The sequence below is a fragment of the Ceratocystis lukuohia genome (assembly GCF_044167205.1).
Source record: "Ceratocystis lukuohia strain C4212 chromosome Unknown Supercontig1_pilon, whole genome shotgun sequence".
Taxonomy (NCBI): Eukaryota; Fungi; Ascomycota; class Sordariomycetes; order Microascales; family Ceratocystidaceae; genus Ceratocystis; species Ceratocystis lukuohia.
In genome coordinates, this window is record NW_027263520.1 from 1,819,224 (window position 1) to 1,836,823 (window position 17,600).

Genomic DNA, 17,600 nt, shown 5'->3' on the forward strand with positions numbered 1-17,600 from the left:
GAGTAGGAGCAAGAGAAGGCCTTTTTAGGTAGGTAAGGCGAGGCAAGACTACCTACCTATAACCAAGGAGCTAAGAGACCAGGGTCAAGCAAGTTCTTTTGTCATCGTGACCCAGCGAGCGAGTCTCCGAATTCTGCAAACGGTCCACTAGCCAAATGCCAAAGTCACTTATGCGTAAAATTATGTAAAACTAACGTGTGGCATGACGATGTGAGGAGGAAGACAAACCTTTGCCGGGCTGAAATAAGACCACTAGGGTTTAGCGCAACCATTTAGGGTCCGGGATCGCTTAGCGCCAAGGAAGGGGCCCGCTTGACCCTGACGGGCTATTGTCTTTCCTGGCGCCTTGGCTCTTGCTTTCTTCGGTTTTGCTCTTTCCTTCCTTGCTTGTTAGTGATGTGAATGACGTCATAGGGAGAGGGAGGGATATGGCCCGGCTTCAACCCCCCCTTTGGAGAGGGGTCTTTGTCTCGTGTCGCTCCACCATTGAGTCTTTTCTTTTTGCAGCGTTCTTTGTATAGTTTTTCTACCTAGAGCATGCATTTAATAAGGATGGCAAATTTTGATTCCCTGGGGGAAGCAAATCCCACCCAATGACCCACCATCAGAAGATACGGAAAACAAGCATAACTTTGCATTGACAACAGCATGAGAGCATGGGCCAGCACCTGCACCCTTTTTGCTGTCATTCTGTTCTTCTGGGAGATGGCCATGGAGAGGAGATGAGACATGAGCGAAATCTCGTGATATACTCCAAGACGGCTTCCTGAAGACCTTGGATGTCTTACTTTTTCTTCGCCAGCCTTGGACCTTGAAGGTATGTTTGTTCTACGTGTTTTACGTCAGATCCTTGGCGAGCTGACTTTTCCCCAAGTAGATGAAAAAAAGCCAATGTTAATAATGGGGGGGGGTGATCTCGTATTTTCGTTGGACCAACAGACCAAAACTAGGCTACAAGTGCATGTGCATGTGCATGTGCACGTACATATGTACATACACATATATGTGTATGTGTCTGTAATGTTTACTACATGATATGTTGTGGATAGGCGGGTGTTCTACACACAAAATTGCCAGAGTCAGACTCGAGTCACTGGTACAAGTAAGCAAATAACCACAAGCACAAGAAGCAGGCAGCAGGACTAGACAGGAGGGCAGGCGGACAAGCGGGCAAACGTCGGTATTGTCGGAGCGGCGAACATTGCAAATTGCTATAGAAATATGCCTCTCTATAGTCCATTATTTAGCTGCGTGCCAAGTCTGGCTTAGGCTCTATAAAACCACAACGCACATGTAAGCAGCATGGGCTACTTCTTCATCCTAACGTAGCCTAACGATCGTCCATGGGATGGAATCTCGTATAAGTAGGTGAGCTGAAGTAGTACATGTTCCATTTTTAGAGCTGCCCTTTTGGCTTCTTCTTGTGCTATAAGTCGGATGATTTGCTTAGTGGGATTTTGCTTCGTTTTGCTTCCTTGTTCATCCCGCTCTTCCTCGGAAAATCTGGAGATACACCCCTCCCCTCCCCTCCCCTCCTCCCTCCAAGAAAATATTGGAGCAACGTAGCTAAATGTCTCCGAAAGGTTCTAGCAAGCAAGACTTGACTTGAATCGTTACTATAAGAATCACGGGGCTCGTGGCTCAGCATGCAACAACATCACAACTAGGACTAAAGTGATCTTTGGGTCTAAAACCTTAAGACAACGCAAATGAGACTTTTTCTGCTCTCTCCCTTAAGCAGTAGTAGCCTTGATTCAGTCGATACCTGCCGGGGCCTAGCCTAGACGAAAGCTTGGGAGCAAGCATTAGCAGAGCTCACTAAGATAGTTGGGCAATTCGCTATAGCAAGATTCTGGTTCCGTATTGGCTTAAGCCCTGTTTATAGACGATGAATACAACGACAAATACGCCATGCAGCATCCTGTAGCTGGCTTTCTGAGCCTTAGCATGGTGTAGCGGGGTTAATTTAACCCGGAGCTAGTGTAGATGCTTAAGCCATATCAAACAAGAAAGGATACTACTTTGCTCCCTTCCCTTCCCGCTCGCTAGCAGAGGCAAGCCGGGGGAGGATTAACGGCACTTCAGCTAAGACTACGGAAGTAAGCTTGTGGGCTGTGCTTTTTCCAATGGGGGCAAGGGCAATGGAAAAAATAGATAAAGAAAAAAAAAGGGAGAGAAATAATAAAATAAAATAATAAAAAAAGAGACATTGGCTGTCTCCATTAGTGCCCCGGTAGAGGGGTGGATAGTATCATGTAAGAGAAACAGGACAGGCTATCCACCACAAGAACAAGGCAAACTCAAAGGCATAGGTGTAGGCATCATTACATATCGCTCCGTCGCTAGCTAGATTCCGTCGAGTCCCAAAAAGCTATAAGAAGGGCGTCCCCGTCTCGAGATTCGAGGAGGATAGAGAACACTCACCACCATCATCGTCCTCAACCTTCTTCTTTGACTATCTATTTACCACTATTCTTAATATCTTCTTTAATATTCTACTATCATCTTTATAACCCACTACTTCTTCAACACTATTCATAATGAAGTTCTCTCTGGCCTCCACCCTCCTCGCTGCCGTTGCTGCCGTCTCTGCTGCTCCCTCCAAGCAGCTCGACGATCGCTCTACCCCTGCTGAGCTGACCTTCCGCTTCCATGCTGCTGCTGCTCAGTACGATCTGTCTTTCCCCGCTGATGGGCAGTTCCACGAGACTGGAAGTAAGTGTTTCAGGCTCAGGCTTCTAATTCCCCTCCCATACTAGAGATGACTAACAACGTACCTTTCCGTAGACACTGAGCTCAACGTCAACCTCATTGACACCCCCGGCATCAATGCCATGTCACAGTGCGAGTTCAAGACCAACGGCGCCATGGCCCTAGCTCCCACCTTGGACACTAGTGGCAACCCCCAGGTTGCTGTTGGCCCACCCCAGCCTATTATTGCTGTCAAGTGCTGGGGTTCTTGTGTCCCCATCTACGGCGACTGCTTCATTAATGGTGTTCCTCAGGGCGCTTGCTGCAGTGGCTACTGCGCTGCCAACAAGTGCCGCCCCTTCCAGGTGTCTGTGAGCTACTAAGTGGCTTTTCTGCAAAACGAGTGGTGCCACATGACATCTTTGCGCATCTATCTCCCCGCCCACTTCTAGGACCCTCATACGTCTGCGCACCATTGTATATAGCTTCGTGTACCTTCTTTTCCGTCCCCTACTTTCCTTGCTTGGCCATATCACGTCTCACCTAGAAGACAAAGCAATCCTTTCCTTTGCCCTTTGCCCTTTGCACATATACGTTCCTTTCTTCCCAGCCCGCATGATACGATTACGCCTGTCTATATGATTTATCGATGCCTGCCTCTTCCCCCTATAGCATCCACAGGTGTATATATCTTTATATACGCCGTGACAACACGGGGTCTTCGGTGGTTTCTCGAGTCGTACAGCTTCTGAGCTGCTCGGGGCACGTCCGCCTTGTGTGTTGATTCTGTGCTTGATAGGGAGGCAGAACTCGTGCCTTCTGGGCGGTATTTCTTTTCTTTTCTTGACTTTTTTTTTTCACTTTCCTTAAAATTTCGCTAGCAAGTAATCATTAATGCCAGAATATATACAGCATCATATCCTCCCTTCGTTGCAGCATTACTATTGATTTTATCCATGTACTTGGTGCAGTTGTTTGAGCATAGTCTTCTTAGTGAGTGCAAAAGGACCCATTGTGTAAGTCGTTGTTAGTTAGGCTAAAATAGCCCCGGCAGTAGGCCCCGGAAGGAGCCGTGTGCGCCCTCGAAAGCTAAGCCACCTTAAATCGTCTCTCAAATCAAGCCAACGTCAAATCATACTCGAATTCCCAAGGTCGTACCTATATCCATCGTAACGGCCATAACGAAGAAGAATCATTGAAAATCTACTTAATCGACCGACGCACGCGCTTTTGGGGTTCCGACACCTTGGCGGAATCTTCCTCCACGGGCTTCCTCTTGCCCCGTCCTACAGCGGTCTTGTTGGGTGTACTGCTCTCCTTTGCAGGAGCAGAGGCAGGGGCAGAGGCAGGGGTAGGGGCAGAAGCAGGAGCAGAAGCAGAGGCAGGCAGAGGGGTAGAGACATCATTAGAGCCTGCCGACTTTCGGGGCCGGCCACGCTTGGCTGGCGTAGACTTGACTTCTTCCTGTGGCTGCCCCTTGGCTTCGGGTCGCTGATCATGGGCCATCTCGACAGACTTTCTGGGCCGGCCTCGTCGGGCAAGGGTGGTAGGTGTGGTTGTGGAGATTGGTGTCGAGGCTGTAGAATTCTCTGCAGGCTTAGGCTCGGCGTTCTTTTTAATAGAGGGCCGCGATGGGGTCTTGGTGGCAGACATCTGCATCTTATCCTTCTCGGCGGCACCCGAGTCCTCTTCAGCCGCCTTTTTTGCAGGACGGCCACGCTTCTTGGGTGTCGGCTTCTCTTCCCCGAGATTCTCCTCGTCGACAGGCTTCTTCGAAGGCCGGCCACGCTTCTTGGGAGTGGGCTTTTCTTCTTCGTCTGTGTTTTCCTGCTGCTTCTGGGGCTGCTGGGACTGCTGCGGCTGCTCTACAGCCTTTTTGGAAGGACGACCACGTTTCTTAGGTAGAGGCTTTTCCTCTTCGTCAACACTACTTTCGTCGTGGGCCGCCTTTTTGGCTGGACGACCTCTCTTGGGAGTGGGCTTCGCATCTTCAGCATTAACGTCTTCATCAATGACCTTCTTCGGCCGGCCACGTTTCTTTGGAGCAGGCGCAGTCTTTTCTTGTTCTTCGGCATCAGCAAGCTCTTCGATAGGTCTTTTAGCGGGGCGTCCGCGTTTCTTGGGGGCCATCTCTTGGGTATCGGCGGCCCTGGAGCCAGCACCAGGATCATGTGCCTCAACAACGGCTGGTGCAGACTCGACGGACTTGCGAGGACGGCCTCGCTTGGCGGGAGACGGCTTTTGCCCATCCAAGTCACCATTCTCAGCAGCAGGCTTAGCTTTGGGAGGGCGTCCACGCTTCTTGGTGGCAGGTTGCTCTGGCATTGGCGTTTCTTCCTCCTGGACCTTCTTTTGGGCCGAGGCTTGGTCTCCCCCATCCCCCTGCACTTTCTCTCCGTCTTTTTCCACGGCAAGCTTCTTTTTCGTAGCACGACCACGGATACCCTTCATTCCAGGCTTGTTGAACTCGGGGTCCTAGGGGGGATAGTTAATGGCCTGATCAAGGTATTACAACACAACAAGAAGAATAAAAAGCAGACGGGAAGAAAAGGAGAGTAACTCACGCCTTTGAAATCTTCAGCATCGATGTGGCCTTGCTTGACGCAACGTCCAACCTTGGTCTTTACATGGTCGTCGCTGTTGACGAGACTTGTTAGTAAAATGCGAATGAATATTAAAACCATACAACACACAAGGAGAAAGATGGAAGAACAAATCATCAACCACACTTGACTTACGTGAGCTCATCATAGCCATCCAGAGCATCGAGGTTCAGGGTGTCATCTTCCATGCAAGCCTCCTGGACATGCTGCATCTGCTGGCCGGAAACACAGCCCCTGTAGTGCCATTTAGAGTTAGCAGGGGACGCTAGGACAATAGAGGAGAAACAAGACGCCGGTAGGGTCTTGACATCGGAGGCGAACGAGCGTCTCGTCTCTTACCAGTGCTTCCATTTCCACGAGCCACGGCCCTCGATTTCAACCCAAGTGCCAAAGCGAAGCTCACCCTTGGTTAGCTTGGAGGCTGATTTTTTGCACACGGTATCAGTACAGCCGGCGCGATTGTTGGGGGAAATTTCTGGAAGGGGGACAAAGTTAGTAGCAAGACACACACGGGAGGTGAAGTGAAGCTGGGAGGGTGAGAGTGAGAGGGATGGACAGATATTTGAAGTATGAACGAGAGGAGGCAAGAGGACAAGAAATGATGGTGAAAAATGAGCAAAAATGAAGACAAAATCAAGAAATTAAGAAAAAGGACATGTGAGAAGAGAAAACGAAGGAAAGAAAGAGAAAGAAGCGAAAGAAAAATAGAAGAGCTTACCGACACGATATTGAGGCATAGCGGCCAGAAGAGCGAGGCTGCTTGAGAAGAGAAGCCGAGACTAGGTTAGAAAAAATGGTAATGAGAATTTGATGGTGATAGCCTAGTTTATTTTTAAATTTTTTTTTTCGCGAAAATAAAAAAATAAATAATTAGGGGGAGAAAAAAAAAAGAGCAGCAAAATGAAAGATTAATGAAGAGAAAAAGAATGAAAGGCAGATGAATGAAGAGAGAGAAGAGTAGAAAAAGAAAAAGAAGAGGGGAGGAAAAGGAAAAAAGGAATAAAGAAAATGAGGAAAAGGGAACAAAAGAAAAAAGAAAAGAAAAATGAGGAAAAGAAAAAAAGATGGAAAAAAAGATGGAAAAAAAAAAGAAAAAAAAAGAAAAAAAAAAGATGGAATAAAAAAAGAGGAAAATGAAAATTAAACAAAAGGATTTTTCCCATTATTTTTGACGCGTTTTCCCCTTGTCGATTAAAACGACAGACACCATTGGCAAACTCATCTCTACTCATAGGGCTTCCTGTTTGTTTTTCCGCTTCAACTTATAATTTGCAATTTGCGATTCGCTCTTATTCTGCTACTCGGTTTATCCTCCCGCCAACTGCCGAGAGGGACGAGATAAATCGTGCAGCGCAAGAGGAATCGCAGCGCAGCCAGGTAAAGTCAGACCAAAGAGCACCATCGCCAAGGCAAAACCCAAACACAAGCTACTCGAGAAATTCCTCCCAAACTTGACAGCCATCTCATCTATAGCGCTTCTATTCCAGGGCCTCTTCTTTCCCCAGATTCCGTCAGTCAACCAACTCTACGCACAACCACAGCTCAGCGCTAGCAAGACCAAACCCTACCAAACCCTTGGCAGGGGCTGCCTGTCCACACCCATTACATCACTACGCATCAGAAGCGGCTCATCCGCCCGCTATAGGATACATGTGCGGCGGCAGACTGTGAACGAGCGCAGGATAGTGCGGTGCGGTCAAGTCGCAGGAAACAGCATGCACACGATCAAGCTTTTGGACTAGCTGGGAAGCGGCCGCCTGCACTGCTTGATGAGCATCACTTGATTCTGGCTTTAATAAGTGGGGCAGGCCACAACACACAATATAAATAATGACCCTAGTCACTAACTAGCTAGTGCTTTCAATCTAGGCTCCGACTTATTTCGTGCAACCGAACAGATAAACAACAGTGCAACCAGGCAAAAGACCGTCGTCGCCTTTCCTAGCCAACCGGGCTGACAGACAATATCCAGCAGTTCCAACTCGATGCGACACGCTCCGCGCATCGGCTTGCTTGCGCTCGGGCTCTCTCATGCCTATATAGGGCCTCAAGCGTTGGCTGCTCGTCTCCTGTCTCTAGACGCCCCCATCGCATCTTCGCTTTTTTCTTAGTGCTCTGATCTGCTGTGTTCTGGCCCTTCCCCGCATCCCTGCCATCGACAGGCTAGGTCTGCAAACAACTCGCCGTGGCGGCTTTCCCGAGAAAGAGCGCAAATACAATCGACGGCAGTCCCATCATCAGCCACAGCCTGGATCAGCTATGTCGTTGCATCTAATTCCGCCCAACTACTCTATCTCGAAGAAATCGATTTTGCCAAGGTCAATTATTGACTTGGATTCGCTGTCTAAACGCTGCGGTATAGCTGTTGATAAGCTTCATGCTAGCACATGTGCGTATCGTATGCATGTATGCATGGAATAGACTTCGCCGCCCAGGCTCTTTCCATGCTGCGCTTTTTGCCAGCTGCTGACAACTTGCATTCACGCATTGGCCGCAAAGCAGACCTTCCTGCAGAGCTAGGCGACTGACAGCCAAGCTGGCGCCTGGGCTGCTGTTTCTGCGCCCCCGCCCCGCGGAAGAACCAACACTGTCTTCTACAGTGTCAAAACTAACATCTATACGTAGAAAAGCCAGAAAGTTTCTGAGATATCGAGGGATCCTTCAGACAGTAGTACTCCGAGAACAGGCAGTGGCTAAACCTTGCAAGCGGCCAAACAGCCAGCGTGTAGGGGGCCACTGGAGTGGCGGACCAAGCCTTGAACCCCGAAACCAGGCTCTCGTGCGGCCCATCAAATTTTACGGCTATACATTAAATGGACTTGGTGGTAAGTTCTTTGCGTTAATTGACATGGTCCTCAGCGAGGTTGGCCGCGAGATTGATATTTTCCTTGCTCCAATTGCGCCTCTGCTTTCTAAAATGGCCGACACAGGTGGTCTCATATTCTCGTCATTGGGGAGCTTGGGTGGGACTAAAGCGAGGATAGCCTATAGCCTACTAGGTGCCTCTGTGCGATTGGTAGAGTGCGCACGCGAAGCGTTTGGGAGCTAGCCCAGCCGTCGGTTTGTGTTTGGTTTCACAATTTGTGGAAATCCCATGTGCCTTTGCATGCCTGGTAAGTCAAGTAAAGTAGTAAACAGTAGGAGTAGGGGAGGCCGTTGAGGCTGGTAAAAGAGAAAGCAGTCGGGATGCCACTGTCGACTAATCTGCCATTCGCCATCGCCCGCTTATGGCTGAACCTGGAGTCTAGCACAGAAGACCCCCAGAGAAAGACTGCTCACGCAGCAGCGCAAAATCCGACAAGACTAGCTTGAAAGCAAGGCGCAGATTTCAGAATCAACAACAGCTGCATAGTTGCGGCCAAAGTGGCTGAAAGCGACACATCAGCCCCTAGAGCCTCAGATTTGAACAAGAAACAAGAAACGGAAGCAAGTTGAATGTCCTATCCTTGGAGGTTGCACAGCAAAGACACCCGAAGGGGAGAGGAATAGGATAGGGAGAATAGGGACTGCGAGAAAAAAAAAAAAAAAAAAAAACTGGCATAGAAGCCCTACGATTTGAATCATGTCTGCATCAAGGCTGTTTTGCTTGTATGTACCCTTTGCTAGATTTTATATTTTGATATTTTTATGCTTTCATGTCACCGTGCTGTTATTTAGGTCTTTATTAAATCATGTATATCACCGAATCTCTCAGCCCCGATTTGAATAGTAGTAGTATCTTCACCCCTTTCCCCCTTACAAAAACGAGCACCATCCAATGTACATAGCTGCTAGATTTTTGGGATTCACCGCCTGCTTGATCAGCTCATCGACTTGTCCTTCGACGCCCAGTGGAATCAACTCATTAGGGAGAAATCCTAGCAGTCGTCGCTTGACCCCTTCGTGAGCCGACTGCGGGTTCATGCGCACGCGGCCGTCGGGTCTTGCCCTCCGCCCCTTGTCCTTCAACAAGTCGATGGTTGGATCGTAAATGAAGGCCTCAATAATGGTCAGCAGCGTTTCCTTCTGCGCGCGCAGTGTGGCCAGTGTCAGTTCCGAGCATTGTCGGAAGGGGCCTTCATAACCGTAAATACCCATGGCCGCTACCATGTTGTGTGTCAGCCGGAACGGAACGCGCTCCGGTGTGGAGAATGTAAGACCCTTGTCAAACAGGCAGTTGAAGTCGACATGGAACACACCGCCGTTGCCCTCTTCCAAGAGAATATTCTCTCCATGACGATCGCCTAGGCCGAGAATTGTCCCCACCATTGACATCACGGCGCACGATCGTGTGTATCGCAGCCGTGCTGTAAACCATGATGTCGGATCCGGAAAATTGTCTATGAACCATACGTGCAGCACCGGCGGAAACTTGCCTAGAACGTCTCGGGTAAAGAGTGTTGCGTCATTTGCCGCGGCTTTACACAGATTTTCCAACTGCTGATAGTTGATGGCGCTTAGCCCCCGTTGCTTGTAGAGCATCAGCAGAATGTCACGCAGCGTCTTGAGCCCATCTACCCACTCGATAATGCCGCCCTCTTCTGCCAACGGCGTTACAGCATATGAGCGGACATAAAGCTGTCGCTTGCTCGACTCTGGATCCTTTTTCAAGGCTTTGTTGATCACGTTGTTGAACTCAATTAGCCGCTGATCCGCGCGCAGGTCATCTTTGGGCTTGATTAATAGCTTGTACTTTTGCCCATTCGACCCAATGGCAATGACACGACGTGGCCGGGCCATTGACCCCAGAACTAGGACTTCCTGTTCAAACGAGTGGATGGTTACCACATCGCCTGAGAATGGCTGGTGCTTCCGCTTGCTTGACTCCGGAAGTGTTGGCAGCTTCGCCATGAGACAGGATTCAGCAGGCACCACAAGTGGAGAGGGAAGACAGGCATTAGCATTGAATTTGAGTTGGTTCAGGGTCGTCATTGTTGACCGGTTAGACTGAAAGTCGCCCGTCTGGCTCAGCCAAACCAACTGGGCAGCAAGCTTTTCGCCCTTGCGAATAATCTCAGCTACGGGCCTGCCGTCCAGCTTGGGGTCTGCTGCCCTAATCACCGACAAGATCTCCTTGCCACGAGAACTGCGCTCAGCATTCCGAGGTGTCATGAGAAGTGGGAAAATACCCCATAGTGCCTGCTGGGGATACGATGCCACTACTTTTGCAATTATGTTGACTAGAAGCTTGACAGCATCTGCGTTCTTGTGCGTGATACGCGCTACCATCTGCGGCAGTGCTGTATAGAATACATAGGCGGGAAGACGGCGCGTGAACTTTTCAATGCACGCGTGGATTGCATTGAGCTCTGCTAATCGCCTCCGCTTTAGCTCATGCGCCATGGCTGCTCGAGCAGTTGGCGACTCATCGAACAGGGCAGCAAACTCTAGCCACACGGTAATGATGCGTGGCAGCGTCTGGTGTAGGTACTTTGTACCAAAGTTCAGGGATCGCAGGTAGTTTTCAATAACCACCCGTGCTACAGTTCCCATAAGGGTAGCATCCGTTTGTTCATCGGGCGTCAGCTTCGACTCGTATTCAAGCAGCTTCTTGTAGTGGCGGCCAAGCCAGTAGTGGCCCTTCTCCCATGCTTGGCATGTCTTAGCTGCCTCTTGGAACTTCTCTCGCAGAGCCAAAACATTGGTCTGGCCTGTGGCATCAAGCCATTTGGCAATCATGAGCTGAGCCCGGGCAATAAGCAGCTTCTGAGCATAATCAGCTCCCTTGCTCGATGTGACTGAGCCGGTGCCTGATGTCTTAACCGATGGCTGGGCCTGTTGCGACTGTGCGCTGAGCTTGTTACCGGCAATAGCGGATTCTAGTATCTGAATGGCCCGTCGTCCGTGGCCTTCCTTATAAAGTAGTTTAGCATTTTCGATAATCGCAGAGCCATCGCCTAAATGAGAGGCATGAAGAACCGAGTTGAACGACTGTTGTAATAGCCCAGCCTTTCGTGACATTTTGCCAGAGGCTAGCCACAATGACGAGATATTGAGGTTCGTATATGAGTCGCTATAAACATGCACGATTTTATTAGTGGTCAGACAAAAAGGCGCTATATCATCAACATGGAAAAGCAGCAAGGTAGACTCACCACATTAGGTTCATAGCGGCTCGTTGGACTCCAAGGACATAGTGCTTATCGCTGGCAAACGAGCCGAGAACCCCTACCCTCCGGCTGAGGCTGGCCATTATAGCATCGTTGTTAGGCGGTGTCTCCTGCGGCGTCTTGGGCTTGTTGGCTAATATCATTTCTAGGTCTGAAAGGACGTGGCACTGGAGAAGCAGATCGCGACAGGCCTGGAGCGACGAGGTCGTTGTTGTTGTCAAAGCAGCAGAAATCTTTTCCCGAATCATAGTTATAGTATCCGGTATCGACTCGTACTCTTTATTATAGAGACACCTGAAGATTTCGCCAATAGATAAATTGAAGTCATCAAGGATATTGCCATTGTAAGAGCGCACAAGCTTGTTGAGGTCTTCCCATCGTCCCGTCGCCCAGGCAGCTTCCACTGCGAAGGAGCTGATTTTATTTTCAAGGGCAGGGTGTTGCCTTAGGCTTTCGGCATAGCTAAGAAGGACATCTGTGTGTGCAAAGTGTTAGTTAGTCAACCACCTACATGCATGCCACCTAGTCTAGTCGACTTACCATATTGGCCAGAGTTCTTGAGGCACGTAAGCAACTCCATCTGAATATCCGTATTCTCGGGCTCTTCAGATAATCGGTATTCACACCAGGTCTGGGCTGCTGTCCACCGCTGTGCTTTCTTGTTGCTTAGGACCTGTTGTTCTAGATCCAGGACTTGGAAATGCGCTGAAATGCCCTCGAGACCATCTGGCTCATCAATTTGCGCATAGACTTCCTGTAGTTGAGCCATCAGCTCCTCCTTATTCTCACCGTCAATGTGACCTTTCTTAGTGCTAGTCTCGCGTATATGAAGCTCCAAGTGAAAGAGAGCCCGATTATACTGGTTGCACGTGATGGCTCGCTGTGCAATAAGCTGGGGTGGAATGTTGTCAAGAAACTTCTGCACTCTCTCAAGTTCGGCGGTCTGCGCGTTGTCCAGGCGAGGGGCAACCTTCTTTTTGTGTACCCAGCGCATCATGTAGTCGAGAATGCTAAAGACGCTCTGTAAATATTAACGTCAGCATGACCGGCCAGCAAAGGCCATATGTTAATTGCGATTCTACTCACCTCGTAGTACCTATTGCGGTGACGTTTTTCCTCGGGGCTATGGATGTTGGTAGGGTCAAACTCCAGGATAGCCAGCAGCTCTTCATTGAGCTTCTTGTATATGCTGGACTCGCATCCAATCACCACATGGCAGAACACATACGGCAATAGATGCTCGGCCACTGAAGTATCCTTGACCCGGACTAATCGCATCAGCGGTTCGAAAATTAGTGCTGCGTTGGGGTTCTGTGGGTTCTGAATCAGGAAAAAGACCATCTCTTTCAGCCACTGAGAATACTCTCCGTCAGGCCGGAAAGAAGGCATCTGGGCAGTGGGCGGGATATTGCTATTCAAAACATAGCGAGAAAACATGAAAGTGTTAAGCAGCTCCTTGTCGCCCGAAGGCAGCAGAGCCCATTCCCTAGCAATGTCGTTGCCTCCACGTGTTCCTGGGCCAGTGACCAAAGCCTTGATATCGCATCTTTCCAATAACTCCTGCATAGCATATGCTAGAAACCCCTGCATTCTTGTGTCTGTGGTCGAAGAGAAGCTCTTGAGTAGCACTTCGGTTAGCAAAAAAAAGCCAAACTCGGCCTTGTCGTGTTCTTTCGTAAAGTTATTGTACACGACAATAGACCGTTGCTCTTTGTTAGCTTCCACGCGATTGCTGTCAAGGCAGCCGATCAAACCAAGACACTCTGTACACATGCAGCAAATGTCATAGTCCAAGCCGTTGAAACGCGCCGCACAATCGAGAAGGGAACGGAGAAGCATAGAAACGACGTCGTCGGGACTCTCAGACAGCGCAGATGCCTGAATCCAAGACTGGTGTGTCTTCAAAAAGGTTATCAAGTCACCCAAGCCAAGCCAAACGACACCAGAGTTTTCGTGGGTGATGCGTTCAACATAGACCGAGAACATTTTTTTGACACTGGTTGCTTCCAAAGCCGCTTTCTTAATCACACCCAATTCGTCCTCAAGTTTAGCCAGGGCCGGAGTATGGCGTAACGAAGGTATCTTGAAAATATTGTCGTTAAACATCTCGGGGTACTTGGCGTACAAGTCAAGGATAAGCTTCTCGGCCATTGTCTTGGATGCAGCATCAAACATGATCCAGTATTGAATCACGACATAATACGTGGGTTCCAAGAGCAGGACCGCATCAGCCTCGTCCAGGTTAAGGACCATGGCAGCCCATGCCGAAAGTGCCGGGCGTCTCAGTTCTTCCATAGTCATGACAGACAGCAGAGAAGCCGATATCTGTGCTCTGCCGGTTCTTACATGGCTTTTGCAAATTTTTATCATCTCTTCCATGGCGGCAATGCACTGTGTCTGCTCCACAGTCACCTGCTGACTAGTCACGGCAATGTTGATAACCTCAGTCAGTGAGCTGACCAGGCCCAGCATATGGGGCTCGAGGGCATACCCGATAACATCAGGGGACTTTCGCTTAGGATCTCTGCTAGACATGAGTCTAACCGAGCACCATTTGAGCGCACAAAGGACCTGTACAAGCCCGGAAAGCAAGTAATGTGTTAGACCATTGATCCAGACTTATTCCCATGGCTTTTGCTGCCTATCAAAACTCACCGCTCTTCTCTTATCATCATCTCGTGTAGCGGCATGCTTGAAAAGCTCATGGATTGTCGGCACAAGCTCGCTACGGATTAATGCCATAAGGTCGGAGTTTTTAAACTCGTCGCCAACCCGACATAGCTGTGACATGGCTGCAGCTTCTGTGTTTTCGACGCTATTGACCATAAGCAATGCAAGTATAGGTGGCAGATTGCCTTTAGACATCAGGAGAGGCGTCACTTCTTTGGACATGGCGGCTGCAATCGCCCTGATCGTCTCAATATCACTCTCAAGGACCAGCCAAGGAAGAGCATGTCGTTGGACCAGCACCAGCAGGTCAATTAGATCAAGCCCCAGAAGTTCAGCAACCTTGGTGCATCTCCGACGTTCACCTGCAAAGTTCTTGACCACAACATACGACAGATATTTCCAGAAGGGCTCGAACATTTTCAACGTAGTCCGGCTTCTGCTCTTAGCCAAAGCCCGGATTTCAACCGCAGCAATAGTAGACACTACATGGCTTGTACTCCCAAGCATCTCGACCATCTGAATCAAGACAGGATTAAGCTCATACTCTGGCAAGACTCTGTTCAGTATTAGCGGTCGCTCGCTGTGGGAATGGGGTTCTGTGGGTTGAGGGATTCTTGCCTTCCAAGCTGGCCCCATGCCATTATGCACGTCTCATGTAGATGGCTAGCCTCTTTGTGCGAGATTTGCTTTAAAAACCCAATAACATGGATGCGATTGCGCGTTATAACGTTAGCATCGACACCGGAAAAAGCCGTGTGCCGCAAAAACAACGGAAATGTGCGACTATAGCAACGTTAACATTATTCCTGGTCACATTCATCCCAACTATACCACTGATGATATACACATACCTCGCTGCAATTCGAAGCTCACGAATAGAACTCCGTAGCGACTTTAAACACCAAAGCCCAAGCTTTGACTGCTCTAAATCATACAAATCCGCGGAATGAAAATGGAGAGCAAGCTTCTGCAGCGCCAGCATGGCAACAACCCTCGGTTTGCGAGAGCTCTCAAATTCAGGTAAGGCAATCAGTTGCGTGAGCGTCTGAAATAACATAGACTTGGCCAACAAACTCTGCTCCGTATCCTTCATTGGCGCGACCTCAGGGGTCTGACAATATCCACAATGAATCGTAGTGGTGTGGGCGACATGATCGATGTCCATTTCGAGTGTTTTGTCAGCTGCGCATGCGAAATGGGATATAAGCTCAATAATAAGGCATTTGTCGCCTAGACTCATATGAGGAAATGCATTCACTATTACAGTTACCATAGATTCCCCATCTAGATCGATGTGAAGCCGTTTGAATATAATACCGTGCAAGATAGGTATCTTGCTATCTTCCTCCTCCTTTGTCTTGCGTCTTTTAGCATCTGGCTGCCCCGTCTCGTCACTAGACACCCAATCAAGATGCAGCTTTTCGACGCATTTGCGAAGACTGCTGTCAACAAACAACTCTGGACGAGATGAAAAGCCGAAGCTAAAGGCGGGCGAGACATTCTCAGACGCTTCTGTTAGAAGCGTTAATATGCGTGGGAAATCTGGCCCTGGTGCGTACATTGACACAGCAGGGTCAAGTTTGGGCAAGATATTAGAAGTGACGATACGGGCAATTTCAGGGCGGACAATACAATGCCCAACGAGTTTAATCAAGGCCCTTGCGAAAGTGTGTTGACAAGCCTGGCCATTGTCGTTTTCCTCCATCAAAACCTGTGGCAGGCTTGCAATCTCAGAGCATAACAAAACTAGGACAACTGGTGCTTTCTCTTGGAAAATAATACGCGAAGAATTCGTCTTGAACCTATCAGAGTCCAAAATATCCAAAGCAATTTTGAGAATAGGAGTGATGTCTGATTTGAAGTGGGCGTGAAAGTTGAGAGTGGCGGTCCCGAGGCATTGCAGAGCGTCAAGAATCCACAATCCATACTCCAATATAACATCTTCCTGTGCCTCAAGCAAGGCATGGTTCGTAAGAATGCGAAGGAAGCTTGTTGCTTGCCCAATCAAGCGGCCTGGGTCACAGACCCGGTACTGTAAGCGTCCCCAATCCGCTTGATCGTCACCACCACCACTACTACATATTCGCTCAAGGGTCGCCGTGGGAGGCAAGTCGATCTGGAAGGGCTGGTCGGCCTTAGTGTTGGGATTGAGCAAGACAGCAGAGATTTCTATTGCCACAACGAGTTAGCCACGTCAGGATCAAGTATTCTTGTAGTGTATGTATATCGACCACAGCCTCCAAGCCGGTCATTCTAATACGCGCATGTATTCTGCTAGCATGTAGCCTATGTACAGTTTCTAGAGCAAGAAACAGAATAGATGCTTGCGAGATGGCAGAACAGCGGAAAGGGGCTACGTAGCATAGAACATGCAATATGTAGAGTGTAGGATGCAGAATTCAGAAATTTCAACGCACCATTGACCGCGTCTTTCAAGTACTCCAATATACGGTACACGTCTGGGTTCGTCTCTTTTATTTGCATGGCTGTATAGACCATACACGCTAAGGAATCCTCCAATTCATCGGTATTTTCCATGCACTTCTCATGGCCCAAAAAGCACATGATCTTAGGCATCAGCCACATCCAGAACGGCTCATTTCCCCTCAGTAAAAACTCGCCTGATGCGTCCTTGTGGTCGAGCAATCTTTTGGTTTCCTTGAGCGTAATTTCAATGAACTTGGTGACGTCATTAAGATCCTGTTTGATTTGTGCTTGTGTTGAGGATGTAGTAGTACTGGTGCTATCGACGAAAATCTCCTTGAGCCGTAGGCGTACGTACGCATATAGCAGTAGGTGATTATGTTCCAGGTGTTTCTCTTCCGTTTTGATGGCATTTGGGTCCTCTTTTATTTTCATTGCACCCGCAATCAAGCGTTTCAACTCATCATCCTCATCGCTGCCTGTACCGTGGACGTGGAATGATGATCGTGATGGTCGATTCGTGATGCCATCGACTAGTTGGGCCGCCAGGGTCGAAGGCGGGTCATGACAGTCGCCCGCATTCATTGGGGCCGGTTTTCTTGCCTTGTATCTAGCTGTGGCTCTAGCGTGCTAATAGATATTTTCCGCGACACGTGCCTCCATTTCAAGTGAGAATTCAGCTTTGGAGTGTAGAGCTCCATGAGCCTTGTTGCTGAAGCAATCGTGGCGTGGGATGTTGGAAACGCGGCTAGGTGGGGCTTGAGTTACGCGCAGTCACGTGACCGGGACAAATTAGTTTATAACCCTAACTAGCAACGTACAATCTCTATTGCCCAGATGATGGGCGTTTTCTCCAACAAGACAGGCACATCATGTTAGTATTCTCTTGCCGGAACTCTACCTATGACTCAACTTCATCAAATAATTTCTTCTTATGCCAAGACTTGCTAGCACACATGTGTCGGGTTCCCCTGGATCCAAGTCAGGCCAGATGTTGGTCTTTGTGTTCCCTTTGAAAGAATGTCACCATCACCCTAGTCAGGCACCATTTCGGGGGCCTTGGGACCAAGGGAGCTAGAAGCCGCCTATAGACTCCGGCGCTGGCTGATATGGGGCCTGTTAA

General features: G+C 49.0%; 3 protein-coding genes across 3 annotated transcripts; 1 reads left to right on the top strand and 2 right to left on the bottom strand.

Moving 5' to 3' along the window:
• Positions 1 to 2,540: 2,540 nt before the first annotated feature.
• On the top strand, positions 2,541 to 3,074 carry HOO65_010467 (uncharacterized protein; the record flags this gene model as incomplete). Its single annotated transcript, XM_071006201.1, has 2 exons — positions 2,541 to 2,715; positions 2,788 to 3,074. The coding sequence occupies 2 exons, from the start codon at positions 2,541 to 2,543 to the stop codon at positions 3,072 to 3,074; spliced, it is 462 nt and encodes a 153-aa protein (XP_070862289.1).
• Positions 3,075 to 3,894: 820 nt separating this feature from the next.
• HOO65_010468 (PARP-type zinc finger-containing protein C2A9.07c) lies at positions 3,895 to 6,031 on the bottom strand (the record flags this gene model as incomplete). Its single annotated transcript, XM_071005557.1, has 5 exons — positions 3,895 to 5,166; positions 5,256 to 5,340; positions 5,430 to 5,528; positions 5,634 to 5,769; positions 6,013 to 6,031. The coding sequence occupies 5 exons, from the start codon at positions 6,029 to 6,031 to the stop codon at positions 3,895 to 3,897; spliced, it is 1,611 nt and encodes a 536-aa protein (XP_070862290.1).
• Positions 6,032 to 9,029: 2,998 nt separating this feature from the next.
• HOO65_010469 (Protein kinase rad3) lies at positions 9,030 to 17,062 on the bottom strand (the record flags this gene model as incomplete). Its single annotated transcript, XM_071005216.1, has 7 exons — positions 9,030 to 11,286; positions 11,369 to 11,858; positions 11,924 to 12,404; positions 12,470 to 13,954; positions 14,039 to 14,609; positions 14,905 to 16,222; positions 16,471 to 17,062. 7 exons carry the CDS (start codon positions 17,060 to 17,062, stop codon positions 9,030 to 9,032), a joined length of 7,194 nt encoding a protein of 2,397 aa, XP_070862291.1.
• Between the last annotated feature and the right edge of the window lie 538 nt (positions 17,063 to 17,600).